The 24,004-nt window shown below is 42.5% G+C and overlaps 1 protein-coding gene across 4 annotated transcripts in view; it reads left to right on the forward strand.

Moving 5' to 3' along the window:
* The first annotated feature begins 1,726 nt into the window (after positions 1-1,726).
* The window catches only part of C8H1orf87 (chromosome 8 C1orf87 homolog), a 33,298-nt gene continuing 11,020 nt past the window's right edge, over positions 1,727-24,004 (forward strand). The window contains exons 1-9 of one of the 4 annotated variants that reach the window (XM_037907459.2): positions 1,727-1,773; positions 3,488-3,645; positions 6,083-6,302; positions 13,583-13,711; positions 14,323-14,586; positions 16,105-16,226; positions 18,202-18,340; positions 20,953-21,050; positions 22,695-22,765. In XM_037907459.2, the coding sequence (XP_037763387.1) occupies positions 3,530-3,645; positions 6,083-6,302; positions 13,583-13,711; positions 14,323-14,586; positions 16,105-16,226; positions 18,202-18,340; positions 20,953-21,050; positions 22,695-22,765 (1,159 nt within the window). In that variant the 5' untranslated portion in view covers positions 1,727-1,773; positions 3,488-3,529. Of the gene's footprint in view, positions 1,774-2,555; positions 2,834-3,487; positions 3,646-6,082; positions 6,303-13,582; positions 13,712-14,322; positions 14,587-16,104; positions 16,227-18,201; positions 18,341-20,952; positions 21,051-22,694; positions 22,766-24,004 lie in introns of those variants that run through there. The other 3 variants (XM_037907460.2, XM_043520833.1, XM_043520834.1) reach the window with 3 other exon arrangements.

The following is a 24,004-nucleotide window of genomic DNA, read 5'->3' on the forward strand; positions in this document are numbered from 1 at the left end:
CCATGTCTTTTCTATAGTGTTATCATAGCTTTTCTATGGATTAGCAGACAGGAAGTATAATAAGAGTAACATTTTCCTGATTCAATCACCAGTGGTTCTCAACCTATTTTCCATTGTGGGCCACATATGCGGCTCACAAAGTGTTATGTGGGGCGCATCCAATACTACCTATATGGCCCTGAGGATGTCACATGGGCCGCAGCTCCGGGCCACAGGTTGAGAACCACTGAATCAGTCCCTGAAGGGCAGAGACTGGGAGGCAGAGTCATTCATGAATCTGTCTTCTCTATAAAACACAGGACTTGCTGTCCAGCACTCTGGAAAAGGACTGAACTGTGATTGCTAATGAACTTTCCTCAGATGCTTGGTTGCTCATGTCATCATCTATTACATTAGAAATGTCCAAAACTGGGACTGGATATAGTTTTGAAAAACTTCATCAGTTAGGGTTTGATTTTGCAAAATCAAAACTTGATCCTGTTTTATCTGAAACCCCAAGTCTGGAAGTTGGTGATTTGCATAAATGGTTCAAGTTGTGGCCCATTGCCGGCTGTATATATTGTGAAAAATAAATCATACTAATCTACTTAGACCAAGGGGAAATCTGGCCTATTGACATAGTAATGTAAGTGTTCACAACATTTTTATTTTACTAATTTGATAACTTTGGGCTGCACTGAAAGTTCCAGTAGTAAAAGAAAGAACTGGCTTTTAACAATGATCTGTTACAAGGGTGCTGGCACAATTTTTATAGTGAGGGTGCTGATGATGGAAACGGTGGAATCACGTATTTGATGTTTGTTACTACTACTACAAGCTAGCTGCCGCACCCGTAGCCCCCTTAGTTCCAACACCAGGGATCTGTTATGTCTGTTTGGCTATTATTATGGCAATGGTATTAGCTGCTTATCTGGAGGAAGTCAACGTGCCTTCTAGTCAGTGTTTCTGTTTAAGAAAAAAATGCACTTGTCAGGAAACCATTGCAAACTTACCTTACACCTTTGGCTCTCTGTGCATTCCTTACATGTATATGCTTGTCAAAACCTGGAATGTGCTGTGTTCTTTGCATTGTGGCTTTAACATCCGTGTTTGTTCACACTCAGCGCAGACTTCATCCCAGTGTGAAATATCCAACCTTTGAAATGGATCTGTAATTAAACTTTCTGGAAGAACAGTTTTCATAACTGCCTGTAAAGAAATGTGTTGGATTTTGACTTTTGTACCTCTCCCTAGGAGTTGGATTTCTTTTTATACCTAGTCAATTTCAACAGGAAAGGGGAGGTTTAAAATGGGCTAATTTTTAATTCACTTGTTACTACTGTTCATCTCCTTTCCTTTTAACAACACGTGGTAAATGGAGTGTGCTCAGTGAATGCTTTTTCCTGGTGACTTATAGTGATGCTGCTCCAGGTCAGGGATTCAATAACAAGGATGAGGGTCTATCCCTGGGCCCGATTCTGCATTCTTGTGCACCCCAAAATTCCCATTTGAATTTAGTGCCACTAATAACCTCAAGCCCTGATTCAGCCAGCGTCAGCCTCTGTCATAAATATAAAGGGAAGGGTAAACACCTTTAAAATCCCTCCTGGCCAGAGGAGAAACCCTTTCACCTGTAAAGGGTTAAGAAGCTAGGATAACCTTGCTGGCACCTGACCAAGATGACCAATGAGGAGACAAGATACTTTCAAAAGCTGGAGGGAGGGAGAAACAAAGCCTCTCTCTCTCTGTCTGTGTGATGCCGGGGACAGAACAGGAATGGAGTCTTAGAACTTAGTAAGTAATCTAGCTAGAGATGCGTTAGATTCTGATTTATTTAAATGGCTGAGAAAATAAGCTGGGCTGAATGGAATGGAGATTCCTGTTTTTGTGTCTTTTTGTAACTTAAGGTTTTGCCTAGAGGGATTCTCTGTGTTTTGAATCTAATTACCCTGTAAGATATTTACCATCCTGATTTTACAGAGGTGATTCTTTTTACTTTTTCTTCTATGAAAATTCTTCTTTTAAGAAACTGATTGATTGCTTTTTCATTGTTCTTAAGATCCAAGGGTTTGGGTCTGTGGTCACCTATGCAAATTGGTGAGGATTTTTATCAAACCTTCCCCAGGAAAGGGGGTGTAAGATTTGGGAGGATTTTGGGGGGGGAAAGACATTTCCAAACGGACTCGTTCCCAGTAACTGGTGTTAGACGTTTGGTGGTGGCAGCGAAAGTCCAAGGGCAAAAGTTCAAATAGTTTGTCCCTTGGGGAAGTTTTAACCTAAGCTGGTAAAAGTAAGCTTAGGAGGTTTTCATGCAGGTCCCCACATCTGTACCCTGGAGTTCAGAGTGGGGCAGGAACCTTGACAGCCTCCCTTTAATTTCTCTGGGCTCTGGGTCAGACCACAAGAGCAGATCTGTATGAACAGGTTTGTGCCTGGATGGGGGGGAGACGTGTGTTTTTGGTTCGGTTCCCTAGACGTCCCACCTGGGCGCATGCACGAATCCAGGCTGGTCCTGTCCGGGGGCGGCTAGTGCATTGGGTGGGCTGCCTCCGCTCCGCTGGCCGGCCGGCCCGCGCGAGCCCGGCACGGGCCCGGGGTGCCGGCGGCGGCGCGAGCTCCGGCTCAGCTGGTCTCCCCGCTGCCTCCCGGCGGCGCTGCAGCCTGGGCCCGGCCCCGCGCCCCTAGCAGCCGCCGCCTCCTGCCAGGCAGCTCCCGGGATAGCCCGCGCCGGCCTCCGCGGGGCGCCCGTCGGCTCTCCCCCGGCTCGGCGGCCTCTGCGGGGCGGCGGCCTCTGGCCAGAAGCAGCCAGCTAGGGGCTGCAAGCGCCTGGTGGGGAGGCAGAAGAAGCCTGCTGGTGAGGGGGGGTCCAGAGGTGTCTCACTGGGGATGACCCACCTGGGTCTGCCCGGGCCCTCCCCGCCCCTCTGCCCCGGGCCGGGTCGCACCGAGAACAGGCCAGGCAGCAGCGGGGCCTCTGTTCTTTCCTCTCGCGTGTGGGCAGGTGAACAGCTTGTGGGAGGGAGGGACTCAGGAACGGCCACGTCAGGGTCCCCTGCGAAGCTGAGCCTCACCTGTATGCCAGCTGCCTTTGTGCCCTGTAGTTTTCTTCCCAGGGAAAACCATTCCGTCCTCCTCCTACCCCATGAAACATCCTGATATGATCTTTGCTCAGCTGATTCCTCCCAGGGCTGCCACCCTGACTGCTGATCAGAACCGGGGTTTTGTTTGTTTATTTATTTATTTATTTATTTTTTCCCTTTCCAGACACTTTGGATTTGAATTGGCAACCCAGGTAGGAGTGAGTTTGTACAGGCACTCTAGGCAGCTGGTGTAAATCTGCATAGATCCGTCCAAGTCAAGGCAGCTACACCAATATACGCCAGTCGAGGCTCTGTCCCCACCCCATTTTCAATTCCGTTCATAAATGGAGAGAGGTGACTTACTCGATCCCGCCATCCCTCTTACCCGTCAAACACAGTTGGTGATGACATCTTGTTTAATGTTACAGGAGAGTGGGAATGGACAGTATATAGACTGATAGTTGTACTTGATGCCAATCATGTCTTCAGTCAGGAATGTTCCCTGTGGGGCTGATACACATACTGAGACCATTGTAAAAATCATTGGGAGCAAGTACGTCCGGTGCATCGTGGAAAAACCAAAAATGTAAGTATGATGCTGAAGAACTCTACAGCATATGAATGTAATTGTTTATTTGTTTCAGGAAGCATCACTGAAGGAATTTGAAATGCTGGATGGGTTTAAGACTACAATAAAAATAAAAACAAGACCCCAAATTGTAGCCTATAAGTACTTAGGGCCAAGACATTTTTTTTAAAGTGGGTGCTTAATGTTAGGCTCATAAGTCCCTATGTAAACATCTAAGTATGCATCCTGATTTTCAGATTGTGCAGATGTTATTAAATTCCAGGGGAGCTACTGGGTATTCAGCACTTTTGAAAATCAGGTGCCTTGCATGCCAAAATATGGTCCAGGTTACCAAAAGAGCTCAGCAAAAAATGAGGTTTTCAAAAGTATTCAGCACCCACCAGCTTCCACTGAGACCACTGGGAGCTGCCAAAAGCTGAGTACATTTAAGGAGCTGGCCACTTAATTTAGCGACCTAAATGGGACGTAATCTGCTCTGAAAATCTGGCCTTTAGGAGTTGAGTTTGCAAAGCTGCCCAGGAGATGTGGAAACCCAGGGCAACATTTTCAAAAGCACCTAAGTGATTTAGGAGCCTACATCCCATTGAAAGTAAGTAGGCGTTAAGCACTTTTGAAAATTGTAACCCCCATTTATTTCTAATGGGAATTAGGTGTCTGAATCCCTAGTGACTTTGAAAATCCCACTTCTAACTTTAGGCCTCCATTTTTGAAAACCTTGGCCTAAAAAAAGAGACAGCTGGATGACAAATAGGAATTAGCTACTTAAAAAGAAAATGAAAAGAGAGATGTTAATATCTAACTTCTAAATCTAGCAATAGAAAACATTTTATAGTATGTGCAAGTAAAACTAAATAAATCAAGCATTAGTTAGGTAGCATTATAGGCAAAATAGCAGCACTCACAGGAAATATTATAGATTTCCTGCAGTTGTGCTTTAAGAAAACCCTCCACCGACTCGCTTTTAAAAACCCAATCCTATATTTCTCTTTGTGAACTAGACTGGAAAATGTGAACACCATGACATTTATTAAAATTAATGACTTATCACTGGTTCTTCTCATCTAGTTGATAATATATCACATGTAGTAATTTGATGGTGGTGTTTAGTTAACTTGTTTATCGTGCATAAAAAAGAAGGGCATTAATAATAGATTATCAATGGTAAGAATTTTCCATGAGCATTGCCTTTCTCCCTTTGCCGTAAGGGCTGGTCATCAAAAAGAGAAAACAGAAGAATTTGAGTGGTCTGTCTTCCAATTCAGTGTAACCTGCAGTCTTAATTAAAATACATTTGATGATCTCGCCCAGTCAGCAGTGAAGAGTAGTCCCTTCTTCCAGGACGTTACAATGGGGTATAATAAGAAATAACCTGCTTTACACAGGAAACCCAACTTGATGATTACTAACAGAATATGTGTCTGGTTGTTGAAATTCCAATCTAAAATCAGTGAAAGAGTGAGGGAAACTGTATAAACCCAAAGGAACATTTAAGCAAAGATCCATTTTACACTCTAGAACACCCATAGACAAGTGTGTTTGGCTAATCTATCTGTGCCATCTGTGTGAGGTCAAAATCTTTCCTGGGATAGGATTAATACCATTCCAGTTAGGTCAGTGGTTCAGTGACGTTCACTAGACCTGAGCCAAATTGACACTGGAGCTGAACTTGTCCCATGGTGCGGTAAATGTTCATTTGAGTCAGCCCTCCTAATACTGAATCCTAAAGCCATAGCAATTCCAGCTTCCTAACGTCTCCTCCTCTACAAGCAGAGGTGAAAGTAAGCTGGTACGGGCCGGTATGGTGTACCAGAAAGAAAGTGGCTGCCGGTATGGGCCGGCACACAGCCGATGTTAAAGTGCTGCCACGGCAATGCTTTAAGCACCGTACCAGCAAGGCCGCTGATGGGGGGAGGGACAAAAGAGGCAGCTGCCGGGGCCCGGCCATTTAAAAGGCCCCGGGGCTCCAGCCGTTACTGCAGCAGTGGTTGGAGCCCCAGGCCCTTGAAATTGCTGCCAGAGCGCGGGCTGGGCAGTGCTGAAGGGCTGGCTGGGGAACTCTGGCCCCAGTCCTGCCCCTTCCACCTGAGGCCCCGCCCCTTCTGGGGGCCCAGAGCGGCCCCCTCCACCCGCCACCTTGCCCAGGACTCCGGCCACCCTGCATACTGTTAAGTCCTTTAAGTAACTTTCACCCCTGTCTACTCAATACAGGAGTAACTGGATGAAATTCTCTAGCCTGTTACACAGGCGGTCAGACTAGATGATCTAATGGTCTTGTCTGGCTTTGAAAGATATGAATCTAGATTCCACTGATAATATCTGAGGGCTTCAAATCCAAGCAACTAACTTTCTAAGAACAGAATATGTATGTTACTGTCTAAATGCAAATGGAATATATATTTGCATAAGGCTATATCTCTGCTCCTGTTTTTCGCAGCAAGGCAAAGGAGGGCACGAAAGTGGAAACTCAGTCTGCACTCCGGAAATTGCCTGGTTGTAATACAAGACAGACACATGGAAATCCTCCAGGTCTCAATAACCCCCTTTGTCAACAAATCAGTTATGACCTAGATTATGAAAGACGGAGCACAGACAAACAGGAAGAACACGAGTCTAAACAAGCGCAAACAAGCAACAGCAGATTTTTGGATGGCAAAGTGAGTTGCTATAAACTGTAGCCGCAACAATTTGAATTGCACAATCAGTTACAGGGGAGATCCATGGATAATACTTAATATTGAAATAACCAGGTCTCTTTGCAGCAATATAAATATTATGTGAACTAGGAACCTAGTAATGCAATCCTTATGTTTGTGAGCACTTGCTCATGCAAATAGTCCTGCTGAAGTCAAGTTGAATAAGAATTTTGCACTCAGGTCTTTAGTATCTTGAGGATCTCAAAAGGCATTGCTGATGTTAATTTAGCTGCACTGTGTCCCATGATATAAATAAGCAGGATTATACTCATCTCACAGATGGATAAACTGGCTCATAGAAGTCTGAACAAGATTGAGGCATAATTTTCTGGTAGGGCTGTCGATTAATCGCAGTTAACTCACGTGATTGACTAAAAAAAATTAATCACAATTTAAAAAATTAATCTTGATTAATTGCTGTTTTAATCACACTGTTAAACAATAGAATACCAATAGAAATGTATTAAATATTTTTGGATGTTTGTTTACATTTTCAGATATGTTGATTTCAATCACAGCACAGAATACAAAGTGTACAGTGCTCATTTTATATTATTATTTTCTTACAAATATTTGCACTGTAAAAATGGTAAAAGAAATAATATTTTTCAATTCAGCTCATAAAAGTACTGTAGTGCAATCTCTTTATTGTGAAAGTGCAACTTAAAAATGTCAATTTTTTTGTTACATAACTGCACTCAAAAACAAAACAGTGTAAAACTTTAGAGCCTACAAGTCCACTCAGTCCTACTTCTTATTCAGCCAATCGCTAAGACAAACAAGTTTGTTTACATTTACGGGAGATAATGCTGGCCGCTTCTTATTTACAATGTAACCTAAAAGCGAGAACAGCCATTCACATGGCACTTTTGTAACTGGCGTTGCAAGGTATTTATGTGCCAGATATGCTGTACATTCATGTGCCCCTTCATGCTTTGGCCACCATTCCAGAGGACATGCTTTCATGCTGATGATGCTTGTTAAAAAAATAATGCATTAATTAAATTTTGACTGAAGTCCTTGGGGGAGAATAATATGTCTCCTGCTCTGTTTTACCCACATTCTGCCATGTATTTCATGTTATAGCAGTCTCGGATGATGACCCAGCACATTGTTCATTTTAAGAACACTTTCACTGCAGATTTGACAAAATGCAAAGAAGGTACCAGTGTGAGATTTCTAAAGATCGCTACAGCATTCGTCCCAAGGTTTAAGAATCTGAAGTGCCTTCCAAAATCTGAGAGGGATGAGGTGTGGAGCATGCTTTCAGAAGTCTTAAAAGAGCAACACTCCCATGCTCCCATCTTCATAAATGATCTGGAGGATGGTGTGGATTGCACCCTCAGCAAATTTGCAGATGACACTAACCTGGGAGGAGAGGTAGATACGCTGGAGGGTAGGGATAGGATACAGAGGGACTTACACAAATTAGAGGATTGGGCCAAAAGAAATCTGATGAGGTTCAACAAGGACAAGTGTAGAGACCTGCACTTAGGATGGAAGAATCCCATGCACCGCTACAGACTAGGGATCGAGTGGCTAGGCAGCAGTTTTGCAGAAAAGGACCTAGGGGTTACAGTGGAGAAGAAGCTGGATATGAGTCAACAGTGTGCCCTTGTTGCCAAGAAGGCTAACAGCATTTTGAGCTGTATAAGTAAGAGCATTGCCAGCAGATTGAGGGATGTGATTGTTCCCCTCTATTCGACACTGGTGAGGCCTCATCTGGAGTAGTGTGTCCAGTTTTGGGCCCCACGCTACAAGAAGGATTTGGAAAAATTGGAAAACATCCAGCAGAGGGCAACAAAAATGATTAGGGGACTGGAACACATGAGTTTTGAGGAGAGGCTGAGGGAACTGGGGATGTTTAGTCTATGGAAGAGAAGAATGAGGGGAGATTTGATAGCTGCTTTCAACTACCTGAAAGGGGGTTCCAAAGAGGATGGCTCTAGACTGTTCTCAGTGGTAGCAGATGACAGAACAAGGAGTAATGGTCTCAAGTTGCAATGGGGGAGATTTAGATTGGATATTAGGAAAAACTTTTTCACTAGGAGGATGATGAAACACTGGAATGGGTTACCTAGGGAGGTGGTGGAATCTCCTTCCTTAGAAGTTTTTAAGGTCAGGCTTGACAAAGCCCTGGCTGGGATGATTTAATTGGGGATCGGTCCTGCTTTGAGCAGGGAGTTGGACTAGATGACCTCCTGAGGTCCCTTCCAACCCGATATTCTATGTGGAAACTACAGAACCCGAACCACCAAAACAGAAAATCAACTCCTGGTGGCATCTGACTCAGAGGATGAAAGTGAACATGCATCGATCTGCACTGTTTTGGATCATTATCAAGCAGAACCCTTCATTAGCATGGATGCATCACCTCTGGAATAGTGGCTGAAGATGAAGGGACATATGAATCATTAGCGCATCTGACATGTAATTATCTTGCGACGCCGGCTACAACTGTGCCATGCGAATGCCTGTTCTCACTTTCAGGTGACATAAACAAGAAGCGTGCAGCATTATCTCTTGCAAATTTAAACAAACTTGTTTGTATGACTGGCCAAAAAAGAAGTAGGACTGAGTGAACTTATAGGCTCTAAAGTTTTACATTGTTTTATTTTTGAATGCAGTTATTTTTTGTACATAATTCGACATTTGTAAGTTCAACTTTTATGATAGAGAGATTGCACTACAGTACTTGTATGAGGTGAATTGAAAAATACTATTTCTTTTGTTTTCTACAGCACAAATATATGTAATAAAAATAAATATGAAGTGAGCACTGTACACTTTGTATTCTGTATTGCAGCTGAAATCAATATATTTGAAAATGTAGAAAACATCCAAAAATATTTAAATAAATGGTATTCTGTTATTGTTTAACAGCAGAATTAATCGCGATTAATGTTTTTAATCGCTTGACAGCCTATTTTCTGGACAAAACTTTTTTCAGCAAAAAAATTAGATTCAGTCTAACTGTAATGCTTTGCCAATTCATGTTGGTTTTCCCATATTGTTTGTGTTGGAACCCCTACCCCTGCCCCCCAACATTCAAAAAAATCAAACTTCTTCCATTTTATTTTTTACAAAATGCAGAAACATTAAAAATGCTTGAAATTGAAATGAAACATTTTGTTTTGGGTCAAAAGAAATATTTTCTTTGACCAGAAATTAAAAAAAAAAAATCAGAAATGCCAGCGAACCAAAAAAAATCCATTATTTCCCCCACTCTAGCTGGACCCTAGATTTTTAGAAATGTTCAGTAATTTTGGGTACCTCGCTTTATGGGTGCACAGCTTGGAATGCCCAGCCTGACTTTGAAAGGTGCTGTACACCCCTGAGTCAAACTGTGTCAGTCCTAGAGGTTGTGCTGAGGGGGAGTATGCTTTAAAAATTTAGACTCTGCCTCACACATGGGACAGCGCATAACTGCATTGTCCTAGGGGCAGGAATTGTGCCTTTTTGAGTGCTGCTCCCTTGCTCGGGGGAAGTAACTCACTGGAGCCCTTTACTACGTACGGCTGACTTCCCCATTTGTGCCAGCTCAGCATGTTAATTCTGCCTACTTCCTGCCTCTTTGGCCTGCTCTTAGCTCCCTGCTTGGAAGAAGTACCAGATTCACAGTCCGAGTTCTATCCCCCATGTTCTATCCTCAGCACCAGGAGCAAAAATGAAGGGAGCGCTCATGTGGCCATATAGGTGGAGGGGATCTTATTCACCTTTATTCCACTGCACAGGATCACAATCCTGCCCTTCAGTTTTAAGACCAGAGACAAATTTCCACAGGAGAAGATACACATTCTCTCCCTGGGGCAGGAAGAATCAGTATCTGTTTCCTGTTCAATAACTTTCCAGTCAGGAAACGTATTTCTCCCTTCTCTTCCTCTCTCCTTCAGTTTGCAGTGTTGTTTGCTAAATACCTAACAATACTCTACGTTGTTCCATGTACAACTCTGCGGTCTTTGTGCAGCTTCTCCTCCATCCCTAGGAATTTCATAAATAAACCACTTCATCCCTTGTTTTGGAAGGCTGATATTTGGGTCATTGTTTCTGTATTTGGGACCTACTGTATTTTTGATGCAAAGCAAACCATTTCAGGTGGTAGGAGATTAGGAATACAGTGCATGGGGAGGATGGTCGATTGTGCAGTACAAAGAAAAGAAGGACTTGTGGCACCTTAGAGACTAACAAATTTATTTGAGCATAAGCTTTCGTGAGCTAGAGCTCACTTCATCGGATGAATTCAGTGGAAAATACAGTGGGAAGATTTATATACACAGAGAACATGAAACAATGGGTGTTACCATACACACTGTAACGAGAGTGATCAGGTAAGGTGAGCTATTACCAGCAGGAGAGGGGAACCTTTTGCAGTGATAATCAAGGTAGGCCATTTCCAGCAGTTGACAAGAACGTCTGAGGAACAGCTGGGGGGTGGGGAGAAGAATAAACATGGGGAAAAGCACAGGAACAAATCCGCACAGACACACCCCAGGAACCCCAATCAAGGGTATTCTATCTGCTACCCAAGATCCATAAACCTGGAAATCCTGGACGCCCCATCATCTCAGGCATTGGCACCCTGACAGCAGGATTGTCTGGCTATGTAGACTCCCTCCTCAGGCCCTACGCTACCAGCACCCCCAGCTATCTTCGAGACACCACTGACTTCCTGAGGAAACTACAATCCATCGGTGATCTTCCTGAAAACACCATCCTGGCCACTATGGATGTTGAAGCCCTCTACACCAACATTCCACACAAAGATGGACTACAAGCCGTCAGGAACAGTATCCCCGATAATGTCACAGCAAACCTGGTGGCTGAACTTTGTGACTTTGTCCTCACCCATAACTATTTCACATTTGGGGACAATGTATACCTTCAAATCAGCGGCACTGCCATGGGTACCCACATGGCCCCACAGTATGCCAACATTTTTATGGCTGACTTAGAACAACGCTTCCTCAGCTCTCATCCCCTAATGCCCCTACTCTACTTGCGCTACATTGATGACATCTTCATCATATGGACCCATGAAAAAGAAGCCCTTGAGGAATTCCACCATGATTTCAACAATTTCCATCCCACCATCAACCTCAGCCTGGTCCAGTCCACACAAGAGATCCACTTCCTGGACACTACAGTGCTAATAAGCAACGGTCACATAAACACCACCCTATACCAGAAACCTACTGACCGCTATGCCTACCTACATGCCTCCAGCTTTCATCCAGAACACACCACATGATCCAATGTCTACACCCAAGCTCTACGATACAACCGCATTTGCTCCAACCCCTCACACAGAGACAAACACCTACAAGATCTCTATCAAGTGTTCTTACAACTACAATACCCACCTGGTGAAGTGAAGAAACAGATTGACAGAGCCAGAAGAGTACCCAGAAGTCACCTACTACAGGACAGGCCCAACAAAGAAAATAACAGAACACCATTAGCCATCACCTTCAGCCCCCAACTAAAACCTCTACAACGCATCATCAAGGATCTACAACCTATCCTGAAGGACAACCCCTCACTCTCACAGATCTTGGGAGACAGGCCAGTTCTTGCTTACAGACAGCCCCCCAACCTGAAGCAAATACTCACCAGCAACCACACACCACACAACAGAACCACTAACCCAGGAACCTATCCTTGCAACAAAGCCCCTTGCCAACTGTGTCCACATATCTATTCAGGAGACACCATCATAGGGCCTAATCACATCAGCCACTGCAGGGCTCGTTCACCTGCACAAGGCTCGTTCACCTGCACATCTACCAATGTGATATATGCCATCATGTGCCAGCAATGCTCCTCTGCCATGTACATTGGCCAAACCGGACAGTCTCTACGTAAAAGAATAAATGGACACAAATCAGACGTCAAGAATTATAACATTCAAAAACCAGTGGGAGAATGCTTCAATCTCTTTGGTCACTCGATTACAGACCTAAAAGTTGCAATTCTTCAACAAAAAACTTCAAAAACAGACTCCAACGAGAGATTGCTGAACTGGAATTAATTTGCAAACTGGATACAATTAATTTAGGCTTGAATAAAGACTGGGAGTGGATGGGTCATTACACAAAGACTATTTCCCTGTGTTTATTCCCCCCCTCCCCTGCTGTTCCTCAGACTCTTGTCAACTGCTGGAAATGGCCCACCTTGATTATCACTACAAAAGGTGTTCCCCCCCCCCCCCCCCCCAGCTCTCCTGCTGGTAATAGCTCTCCTTACCTGATCACTGTCCTTACAGTGTGTATGGTAACACCCATTGTTTCATGTTCTCTGTGTATATAAATCTCCCCACTGTATTTTCCACTGCATGCATCCGCTGAAGTGAGCTGTAGCTCACGAAAGCTTATGCTCAAATAAATTTGTTAGTCTCTAAGGTGCCACAAGTCCTCCTTTTCTTTTTGTGGATACAGACTAACACGGCTGCTACTCTGCAACCTGTCAGTATGTGCAGTAGTTATAAGGAAGGGTAATATTTGGGGACTGTCAGCACTGAAAGTAGCTAATCATTTATGTTTGTTTTAAACCTATTGCAAAAGGCAGCTCCTGGCATTTGTTTCTTTCTGCATCAGGGTAGGTTTAGATTTCAGCAGAGGAATAAAGGAAAGACATGTTATCCGTTCAGATATTTGTTCAATGAACTGATTCATTTATGCCAGCTTGCTTTTAGAAATGTTGGGCTTTAATTAATCTCTTGCTGAAAATAATGTGGACTGTTAACCCTAATCTCTAATGCAGGAGAGCATTTCTAATGCTCAGTATGAAATACTAAACAATGAGACTTACTAACCCTGCTACTGGAAAGTTGAATGCATTCCATGATTGCAACAAACTGGCTAGTGTTTGTGAGCACCACTGCCTTCTACTAGGTGGAATTAGAACTGCACATCTATGAGTCATAGGCACTATAATGCCAACAGCCGATGGAGAGTTTCCTTTCATCTTAAGTGGTAGGGGAATGTTTTCAGAGCTGGAGGAGCTAATTATACTAATAAAATGAGGTATAATTTAATAGCTGTTCCAGTTAAATATGTCTTCAGGATGTATTATTGTTGGAGTTTAAACATGTTTGCTTTCTGAAAAGGAATAACTGGCATATATTTTGTATGATGAAATATTTGTGCATGTCAATATTTGTACTCAGAGTATATTTTGTTTAGAACACAACTATTTGTTTTTCTTTGATTGCCTTATGTCTAATTCCACATTTGTCCTTCAAGGTTTTAAAACCACCAAATATTCATTGTGTGTCTGTCCCATCGGGAGATCAGTCTTTGTCCTACATTCATGCCCTCCAAAAGCCATCTCTTAGAGCTTGGTCTTTAAGACAACATGTAGGACATCACCAGGTAAATGTAGTGAAATATTGCCACAACTGGTCATCTATTAAATATTTTCAATGACAATTTTGTTCAAGTGTTGGCCTGCTAATGATGGGCTCAGTCCTCAGCTAGACAAAGTTTACACTCTGAATAAGTGAGGAAAAAGAGCAGGAAAGGAGCCAGGGGGTGGGGGACTCTAAGCCACCTGTTTATCTCCCTAATCCCGAGCCAGACAAAACAGCCTTTGGTGTAACTGAGAGCAGCTGCAGGGCTGCTCTAAATTACATCACTAGCTGCTGAGAATCTGGAAACCACCACAGGCTCTCATCCTCCAACGTTTGACCGTAGCATGCCCCCTATACCAAAGAGGGGAACTGCAGCTTTGCCCGCCTTGTGCAACCCCAGGATTCCTCTGTGGCAGATGGAATCCTCAGCTGTCCATGTAGGGCAGCTCTAGCCCTGTTGCGCAGCTTTAGCATGCAGCCAGGGGGCTGAGTGGACTGAGCCTGCTGTTTTGCTCAGTGCAGCCATTGTAACAACATTATAAAGCAATCTCCCTTCAACCATCTGCTTTACCATTCTTCATTTGAGTTACTGTATATTAGATAACCAGATGTTTCTTTTCTAATGATTTCCAGCATACTATATGCAAAGGGCCAATGGAGTCACCCGAGGAAGAGGATTCTCTCCTGGCTCTCGTCAGAAATGAGCTCAGTCTGGGTCCTGTTAGGTTAGCCGGGTTAGAAAAGCTGCAGAGAGAGCTTAAGACTCTGGATCCCATCTCCGGATTTCTTCCTCAGTCGCAGCTGAGCTCCCTCCTTCTGAAGCATGAAGTCCCTTTACAATTACCAACTGTCAAGCTCCTCTTTGAGAGGTTTTCTGAGTCAAATGACTCTGAATTGGTATGTTCATCTGAATGTCTTAACTGGGGGAAAATCAATTAGTCTTTTTCACTTTTTTTTTCTTTTTTACTTATCCATGCAAGTCCAGTAAATAGAAGAGAGAGTTTAATACGCAGTAACTTCCTTAGCTTAGAGATGCTCGTATGTTAGGCTTTGTTTTCTGTTTGAGGATTAATCAGCAAATGTGGCCGAAACAACCTCTGCGTTTTAGACATTTTCTGTCTTTTAATATGCCTCCAGTGTTGCTACTGTGATTGATTACAGTAACTGACAGCAGAAAGGAAGTTGCAATATACTGGCAATTTTGCTTATGTATCACTGCCCATAATGATTGAACTACAGATGTAATCAGGTGGGATTTTCAGAATCATTCAGCATTGTCTTAATTCTGGAAGTTTTACCCTTCACTTGAAAGGGAATTGAGTTAGTCCAACATTGGTTTTTTGCAAATCCCACCCATTGGCTCCAACACAACCACGAATGGAGATTCTTCTTCAGGTCAGGTAGTAGAGATGTGTATTTTTTTAGGGAATGGTTCTGATGTTCCACCGCCTTGCGCTTTATGTGCTAAGTATCACGCTACTACGTCCAGTGGTGCTGGACCAATTTTTATAGTAGGTGTGCTGAAGGCGGAAACCATGTATTTGGGTTGTTGTTACTACCTCAAGCCAGGGGGTGGCAGCACCCCAAGCACTCCTAGTTCCAGCACCTAGGACCACTGTCAACATATTCCACTCTCTCCCATACCAGTCATAGCATTTACAAGCTACTTTGCACCCTTTTCACTGTCCCCCCAAATGATGCCTTCTCTTTTGCAGGGGACACAGGGGTAGGATTTGCTCCTCAGTTTTAACATTAGCACTTTCTAAATAACAATTAGCAGGAAGGCAGGCTGTGCTGTGCGAGTGCTCAGCCAGCTTAGCGGTGCAGTGGGTATTGCGTCTTGTTAGGGGTATGCTGAATGAGGCACAGGGGAGCCCTTGTCTCATGGAGTCATTTCTGTAATACTGAGTATTTCTGATGTAGCCCTATAAATCAGTCCTCCGACGCACACCCTCACCCAGCTCTTCCTGCCAGATCTCCCCATACACACACAAAACCTCCTGCTGCCAAACTCTTTCTTATCCCCCTAAATGCTCAGCTGCTAATCCACTAATCCTAGGGACCTGTCTTCCTCTTCTCCTCTTGCCCTCCACTGGCCTATAAGGGCCTGGTCCAAAGTCCAGTGAAGTCGGAGAAAAGACTCCCATTGATTTCAGTTGACTTCAGTGGTCTTAACTGTTCATTTCAGGGGATTCATTATACATCATATACAAACATAAAAAGGCACAAATCCAATATTTTTCATGTATGAGATACCTTTTAACTTTGTAAGTAAAATTAAATGTGATTTTGTTCCCCAAAGCACTTTACTTTCACTTTAATTTTCTCAGGAAGATGCAATTTATGAGAGAGGTTATAACAGACTGACATTTTCCTATGCACTTTGCTTGTGTTTATACCTATCTGTTTTTTAAGGTAAATTCTGAAAAGCTGATTCAGTTTCTAAGACTAGCTGCAGCAGTTGAAATGCAGAATATCAAGACATGTGATCTGGGTCTTCAAGCAAAGAGTGTAACTTTAAAGGATCAAAGCAAAAGGTTCTATTTTTGTTTTTTTAAATGTATTTATTACTCTAAACAAATGAGAAAAATATCTGAGAAATCCTCTTTTTTTTTTTTCTTTGGTAAAAGTCTTGTAGGTGTTGTATTTTCAGAATGTTTTCAAGCCTGCTCTTTTCATTGAGGATTCTGAAAGCAAAACTGGTTCTTCAATTATGAAATTAAAAAGTATTTTACATAGCGTAGAAGAGCACAGATTTTCTCTTGCATCCATTCAAACCACTACGTGTTTTGGGTCATTGATCACCTATACTACATACTGCTAGAAGGATCATTTGAGATTATGCAGACTCCCCTTTACTTAACCTTGGCAAGGAAAACAGTTTCAATTAGAGACAATTTTAATAATTACCTTTTTATCCTTGTGTGTGTAATTGCGTGCGTATATATAAGATAGATAGATTAGATATATGTATGAGATAAATGCTCTTTTGAAATCACTGAAGACTGAAGTACTCTATGCACAGAATAAGTACAGTACATACTCCCCCATCAACATAACTTACCTGGATGAGGCAGGCTCCCACTGTCGGAGCAAATGATCACGCTGCTGAAATTGACAACAAGGGTGTTGATAGAGACTGTGATCTTATGTGATGTGAACATCAGCATGCCAGAAATTGGATTTGAGACCACGATCTCATTGCTTATAGTCCACTGAGCAGCCAACAGAGGGCAACAGACTTCTGCCACGGTTAACCAAGGCTGGATTTTAGAACCTGAGGCCGAGTGGTGAAATCTTTTGTAGAGCTGGGAGAAGTTTTTACCAAAACTCTTTTTCAGCAAAAAATACAGATATGGGTTGATCAAAACCTTTAGTGAATTTGTGTCAAACTCACCAATTTATTTTAATTGAATAAACAAAAATTATGAAAAAATGAAAAGGACTTTTTGTCTTGATATTTTTTAATGAATTATTTTGATTTTTTTATTCAAAATGACTTTTTGGTTTGAATTTCCTTCAATTTTATTTCATTGTTTAAAAAAAGCTCAAAATCAAAACAAAATATTACGTTTTGGGACAAACAAAATGTTTCATTCAACCCAAAACATTTTTTTTTTTTTTTTTTAACTTCGCTGAAAATTTCAGAAACTTTTCATTGTGGGTGGACCTGAAATAATTTTATTTTACTTTTTTTTTTACTTTTTTTTTTTTTTTTTTTGCAACTGACAGATAATCAAAAAACTCAGTTATTGATTATCTTTTGCTCTATTATCAATCGACTGAGCCATCCCTTCTACTGTACATTCCAGTCACTATGTGGCACAGCAGCATTATGCGGTACCAACAGCGTTACAAAGTTAGGAGCCATACACACGTATGTGACTTTATTTACACATGTAGTAAGCTATGCTCTACCAGAAAAAGCCTGAGGCAAAGATTAGGCTGGTATTTATGATATACAGTCTTCAGCCACATCAGCTCACCTATGCTTTGATCAGATCCTAAAAACAGCAGGCCTGGCTGATTACTGAATGGGAAACCTCCAAGGAAACCCCAGGAAGCATTACTAGTGATTCAGTAGATGGCTCTCCTTCTTTCTGAGTCAGTCTTGATCCATGCCCCAGCATGTAGACAGGAGGTATTTGGAAGTACTCTCTTTTAGGTGAAACAAAAAATCTGAGGTATGTATACCATTAAAAAAACTTAAGGCATTTTTCAAATGAATCACAGCGTTAAGCCTGATAATCTAGCCAAAACCCAGTTTAGGTCATTATGTTTTCCTTACCACGGCATTTTAGCTGGATTTGCTATTTTTCTTTGCTTCCTACCCAAGCCTGTTTTGTTGCATTGCTGTGATCAGCTCAACAGCTGCCCCAGAACACCTCAGAGGTTCTATATTGCCAGAGGGCAGTATACTTGTCGAACACTTTGGGATCCTTTGTGGGGCAAGGTGAACTGTAAAGTATAATGTATTATTTTTATGGTAATCTGTATATTTTGATCCTCCAGCGCTCTGGCTCCCAAAGACCCATTGCAGATCTTGAAGCAAATATTGAAGGAATATAAGGGGGAACTAGACATGGAGAAACTGACCCTGAGTTTTCAAAAAGAAGATAAGTCTTTCTCCGGCCTCCTCTCTCTATATGAGGTAAACAGGACCCAGAACAGGGTTCAGTCTAGTCATGTAATCACAGGTAGACCGTTGTCATTTAATAGCAGTGTATACACTTAAAGCCACAGATGGACAATTTGTTTCAGTTATATGCATAGATCCTGTTACTATTGCAGAATGTATTTCAAAGCTATATTTTTATGCTTAAAAATAAGAAAAGAATGTGAATCCTGCAGAACTGGTCTAAAAGGATATGTCTACACTGCCATTAAACACTGGTGGCTGGCCCGTGTCAGCTGACTTGTGGTCACAGGGCACGGGCTGGAGGGCTATAAAACAGCAGTGTAGACATCCAGGCTTGGTCTGGATCCCAGGCTCTGGGACCCTCTCCCCTTGCGGGATCTCAGAGCCCAGGCTCGAGCCCGAATGTCTACACGGCAATTTTTATAGCCCCACAGCCCAAGCCCCACAAGCATGACTCAGCTGACCTGGGCCAGCCCCAGATCTCTTAGTGCAGTGTAGACATATGTAGAGACACAGACTTTAAGAAGTGGGAAGACTCTCAAAAACCAATGAAGTCAATGGGAGTTGAGAACACTTGATACTTCGCAGAATTTGCTGGGCTTATATTGCTTTTGGTTACTGCTCTGCACTATCCCAACAGCAGTGATCCCATGTCTTTGTTAAGGTAAAAAACTGAAAGTGTGTGGAGTGGGAAGAGCTCAAGAGAGGGAGGGGTGAAGAGGCTAAAAGCTAAATCCTGGATTTGTTATACTTTGTGGCTTCTGTAAAGTTTAGAGCATTCCTATATGACACCCATGAGGTTAAAATAATAGAAAGACTTTAGAAAACAGTACATCATTTTGAATGATAAATGACGTGCCTCATGCCTACAGGTTGGCTCCTTGGAAATTCAGTGGTGAATCTGAGGTGAGTTTCTAAGCACAGTGAATGCTTGAGGCTTCATACCATTCAGGAGGCAGTAATGAGCAGTGGGCCATGGTGTCACAGGTCTGAAAAAAGGAGGAACGGACGAATTAGATGAACTGTGTTGAATGTTGTTCAGTTTGGGGGTATTCAACACAGAATTCTGAGCTCATCTGTTTTAAAAAATAGATTTGAGTTATGTTTAAAAATTATTGTAGAGCTGGTTAGAAAATGGGATTTTTTTTTCTGCCGAAAATTTCAAGTTTTATCAAAAAACCAAAAACTGAACATGTCTGGCAGAAAACTGCCAAATCTTCTCAAACTTTGGGGTTTTCAGCTTTCCAATGACAAAACAAAAATGTTTAAGGAAATTGGATGCTTTCTGTGAAAACTTTCATTTTAGCTGAAAACCCATTTTCCATCCAAGAAATGGTTTTGAAGGAAAATTTTCAGCCAGACCTAATCCTTAATAAGATCTGCTGGTAATCTTTTTGCACAGTCACTTGATTCTGCTTGCAGAATTTGCACATGGAGTTTAACATGTTAGATGACTGCAGAGTCAGGCTCACAAGAAGAAAAGGCTCAGTCCTGGTCACAACTGCATATGGTCATTAATGATCTGGAGGATAGCGTGGATTGCATGCTCAGCAAGTTTGCAGATGACACTAAACTGGGAGGAGTGGTAGATACGCTGGAGGGTAGGGATAGGATACAGAGGGACTTACACAAATTAGAGGATTGGGCCAAAAGAAATCTGATGAGGTTCAACAAGGACAAGTGTAGAGACCTGCACTTAGGATGGAAGAATCCCATGCACTGCTACAGACTAGGGACCGAGTGGCTAGGCAGCAGTTTTGCAGAAAAGGACCTAGGGATTACAGTGGAGAAGAAGCTGGATATGAGTCAACAGTGTGCCCTTGTTGCCAAGAAGGCCAATGGCATTTTGGGATGTATAAGTAGGGGCATTGCCAGCAGATCGAGGGACGTGATCGTTCCCCTCTATTCGACATTGGTGAGGCCTCATCTGGAGTAGTGTGTCCAGTTTTGGGCCCCACACTACAAGAAGGATGTGGAAAAATTGGAAAGAGTCCAGCAGAGGGCAGCAAAAATGATTAGGGGGCTGGAGCACGTGACTTATGAGGAGAGGCTGAGGGAACTGGGATTATTTAGTCTGCAGAAGAAAAGAATGAGGGGGGATTTGATAGCTGCTTTCAACCTCCTGAGTGGGGGTTCCAAAGAGGATGGCTCTAGACTGTTCTCAGTGGTAGCAGATGACAGAACAAGGAGTAATGGTCTCAAGTTGCAGTGGGGGAGATTTAGGTTGGATATTAGGAAAACGCTTTTCACTAGGAGGGTGGTGAAGCACTGGAATGGGTTACCTAGGGAGGTGGTGGAATTTCCTTTCTTAGAGGTTTATATGGTCAGGCTTGACAAAGCCCTGGCTGGAGTGATTTAATTGGGGTTTGGTCCTGCTTTCAGCAGAGGGTTGGACTAGATGACCTCCTGAGGTCTCTTCCAACCCTAATCTTCTATGGTTCTATGATTCTATGTGTATATGCTGTTTTACTAGACTGTTTGAAAACACTTTGCCATGTATCTTTTATACTGGAGCTGATGGCTGTGATGTGCACTGGATTTATAATAAAATCTGCTCCTCTCAGTTGCTTTGCTGAAGATAATGATACCCCAAATTTCAGTGGGAAATTTTATCTTGTTTCCAGATTGAGACCATTTGCCAGAAGCATAGACTAACTCTAACTCCTTTATTGCTGGAAGCTTTGCTCAACAACCACGATTTGTGCAAACAAGGCAAAATACAGTAAGTTTTTAATACCATCCACACTTGATAATTCCTTCTAAAATAGACATTTGATTGCACAGGGTCAGCCTCGCACACAAGCTACAAAGTCAGCTGCTCTGTGCGTGGGCTTCTCCCATCTCCCTGTTTTTAGGTGTGTCATGGAGACTTGCAAGTCACAGGCTGGCCCAATCTTCGCTCTGGTAGAGACACTGAAATGGGAGATCGCTCAGTGATTTTCCATATCCCCTTCCTGGGAGCTTGAGGTCCCACTCTTCGTTGGGATTCCTGCCAGTTATAAGGTCAAAATCGGGCTGACTTTGGTCACAGATACAGGGTAGAGCTCCTCATAGGATGACTGGAAGGAAGAAACCAACCCAAAGTCCCTTTCACATCAGCAGAACCTAGGAGAACCTTACAACAAAATCAAAGTACCTTAGCTCATATGAGGCTAATTTGCCCTTATCCTGCAGCAAAGACCTTAATCTAACTGTAGAGGAGTCTTTGTATGGATTCTCGTGTCTTGATTTAGCAGGACTCTCTTGGCTCTCAGCAAAGCACGGACTTCTCAAGGCTTACCTTTCCGTGCTGTACAAGCCATCCATGCATGGTGTGAGATAGGGCACCTTTATTCCTATGACCTGCAGTGAAGAATTACATTTGTAAAGGATAAACTCTTCCACGCACATACCATCTTTGGCTAAGGCCTTGCCTGTTAAATTAAAGCTATTTTGTTAAGGGCTTTAAACGCACTTGCCCACAGACTGAATTACGTCTCTTTAGAGATTAAAAAATCCAATATAAACAAAATAAATCTAGGAAGCTGAATGCATGAATCATTGTTTTAGTATATACTGTCCATTCTAATCTGCAGTCCAATTGTGAAGTCATTCAGGGGGCTGTTTCTCAAGTAATTAGCAGGAATCTAGCTCTAAGCCACTTTCTGATTAAATGTGCTTAAAATCAATAAAACACCATGAGTGATTACAGTCACGTGAGATTAGCCTTGTTGAACAAAGCAGAACAAGTTATGTCCTCTCTGTAACTTGTCAAAAAGAAAAATGGGGGCTTGGAGGAGGAATGCCTGATATTTCTATGCAGATTTTTCTACCTCTCTTCTTTAATTTGTTTTTCCTGGAGAAATGAGGGGATCAGTTCAGTTTCTGGAAGTTACAGGATTGGGGAGATAAAGCTTTTGTAGCACCACCAAAAAGCCACCTCAGGTTAACTAAAACTGGTGGAAATCGGCATAGGTCTGTTAATTTCAACTCTCCCCACTGAGGATGTGGCCCATAAAGCAAAGTTTGTGTCCATCCTTTGTGTCAGTTGTAGATAGATAGTATTTTTAAAAATCACAGAGCTCCAAAATGCACTGGCAAATACAGAGTTTGCCGTTTGGAAAATGTTGTCCTGAATGTGTTGCCAGTGTATCATGTGATGTATTACATTTATGTACACAAGCTAACCTTCATGCTAGTGATTGTGGTATGCTCTGCTGCATATTTATAATGTGATTTTTTTCTTTATTTCAAAAAACCTTTTCATAAATTTATTGTTTATTTTTAATGATGTCTCTGACCTCCATTACATAGATCTCAGAAGTCAGACTGTTTGGGGGACTGTTTTCAAATATTATATTTCCTTTTAAAATGTTTGCACATGCAGGTGGAAGAAATTTGTGGAGTTGCTCAAGAAAGCTCATTCTGATGCGATTCCAAATTTGCCTGTTCCTTTGGGTAAGTGTCACTTTGGCTGTCACTTTAAATCACACCCATGAGATATTACAAGCATCCTGAAAACACAACCTTTTCCAAGACCAAAGATTCCTGAAATATCTTCATCCTACATAGTGAGCTTTTTTCCAACAAGTGTCCTGCTGTTGATAATGCCACCCTGTCAAAGTGCCATGCTGAGCATTGGCCTTGTTTTTAAGAAATGAAAAGGTCTCACAAGTCTGGAACTACAACAAAAAACCCCACAACCCACCACCACCAAAGCAAGTTCAGTAAATGTTTCTGTTCACTTTAAAGAGCAGTACAATGTATAGTCTCCAAAGGAAAATTGTGCATAATAAATCCCCACTCCTGGATTCATTCTGTCAGTACAGGAATTTCACTAGTTTGATGCATGCACCTGTTTGGCTGCATGTAACCTCTCTTTTTTTTTTTCCAGTTTTTCCGGTTTTTCCAGTTGCTGTTGCAGAATTTTCAACTTAGAGAAAATGAAGAAATAGTGCAGAGTATAGGCCAGATCTGAAGCTGGGATAAATTGATGTCACTCAAGTATCCTTAAGGGAGCTACCCTAATTTAAACCAGCTGAGAATCTGGCTCCATTATGGTCAGAAAATAATTGTCATCCTGGCTTCAAAGAAGACATTGGGCTGTTACTCCACTGCCTGACACCTTATGTAGGCATTTACACCAGTCCCAAGTGGGTGTAACCTGCTATCAAATCGTGAGAATATTTTACATTCACTTTGCATTGGTGCAAACAACAACACATGGTGCAGGTCAATGCAGAATCAGGCCCTTTCCATGCAGAGGAGCTGAGCAACTACGTAGGCATCACTGGGAGCTGTTGGTGCTTGGCCCCTGTGAAAACAAGGCCCATATTTACAATGGCAAAATAAATAGATTCATAGATACTAAGGTCAGAAGGGATGATTATGATCATCTAGTCTGACCTTCTGCACAACGCAGGCCACAGAATCTCACCCACCCACTCCTGCGAAAAACCTCACCTATGTCTGAGCTATTGAAGTTCTCAAATCATGGTTTAAAGACTTCAAGGAGCAGAGAATCCTCCAGCAAGTGACCCGTGCCCCATGCTACAGAGGAAGGCAAAAAACCTCCAGGGCCTCTTCCAATCTGCCCTGGAGGAAAATTCCTTCCCGACCCCAAATATGGCGATGAGCTAAACCCTGAGCATATGGGCAAGATTCACCAGCCAGATACTACAGAAAATTCTTTCCTGG

Source organism: Chelonia mydas, chromosome 8 (assembly GCF_015237465.2).
Source record: "Chelonia mydas isolate rCheMyd1 chromosome 8, rCheMyd1.pri.v2, whole genome shotgun sequence".
Classification (NCBI taxonomy): domain Eukaryota; kingdom Metazoa; phylum Chordata; order Testudines; family Cheloniidae; genus Chelonia; species Chelonia mydas.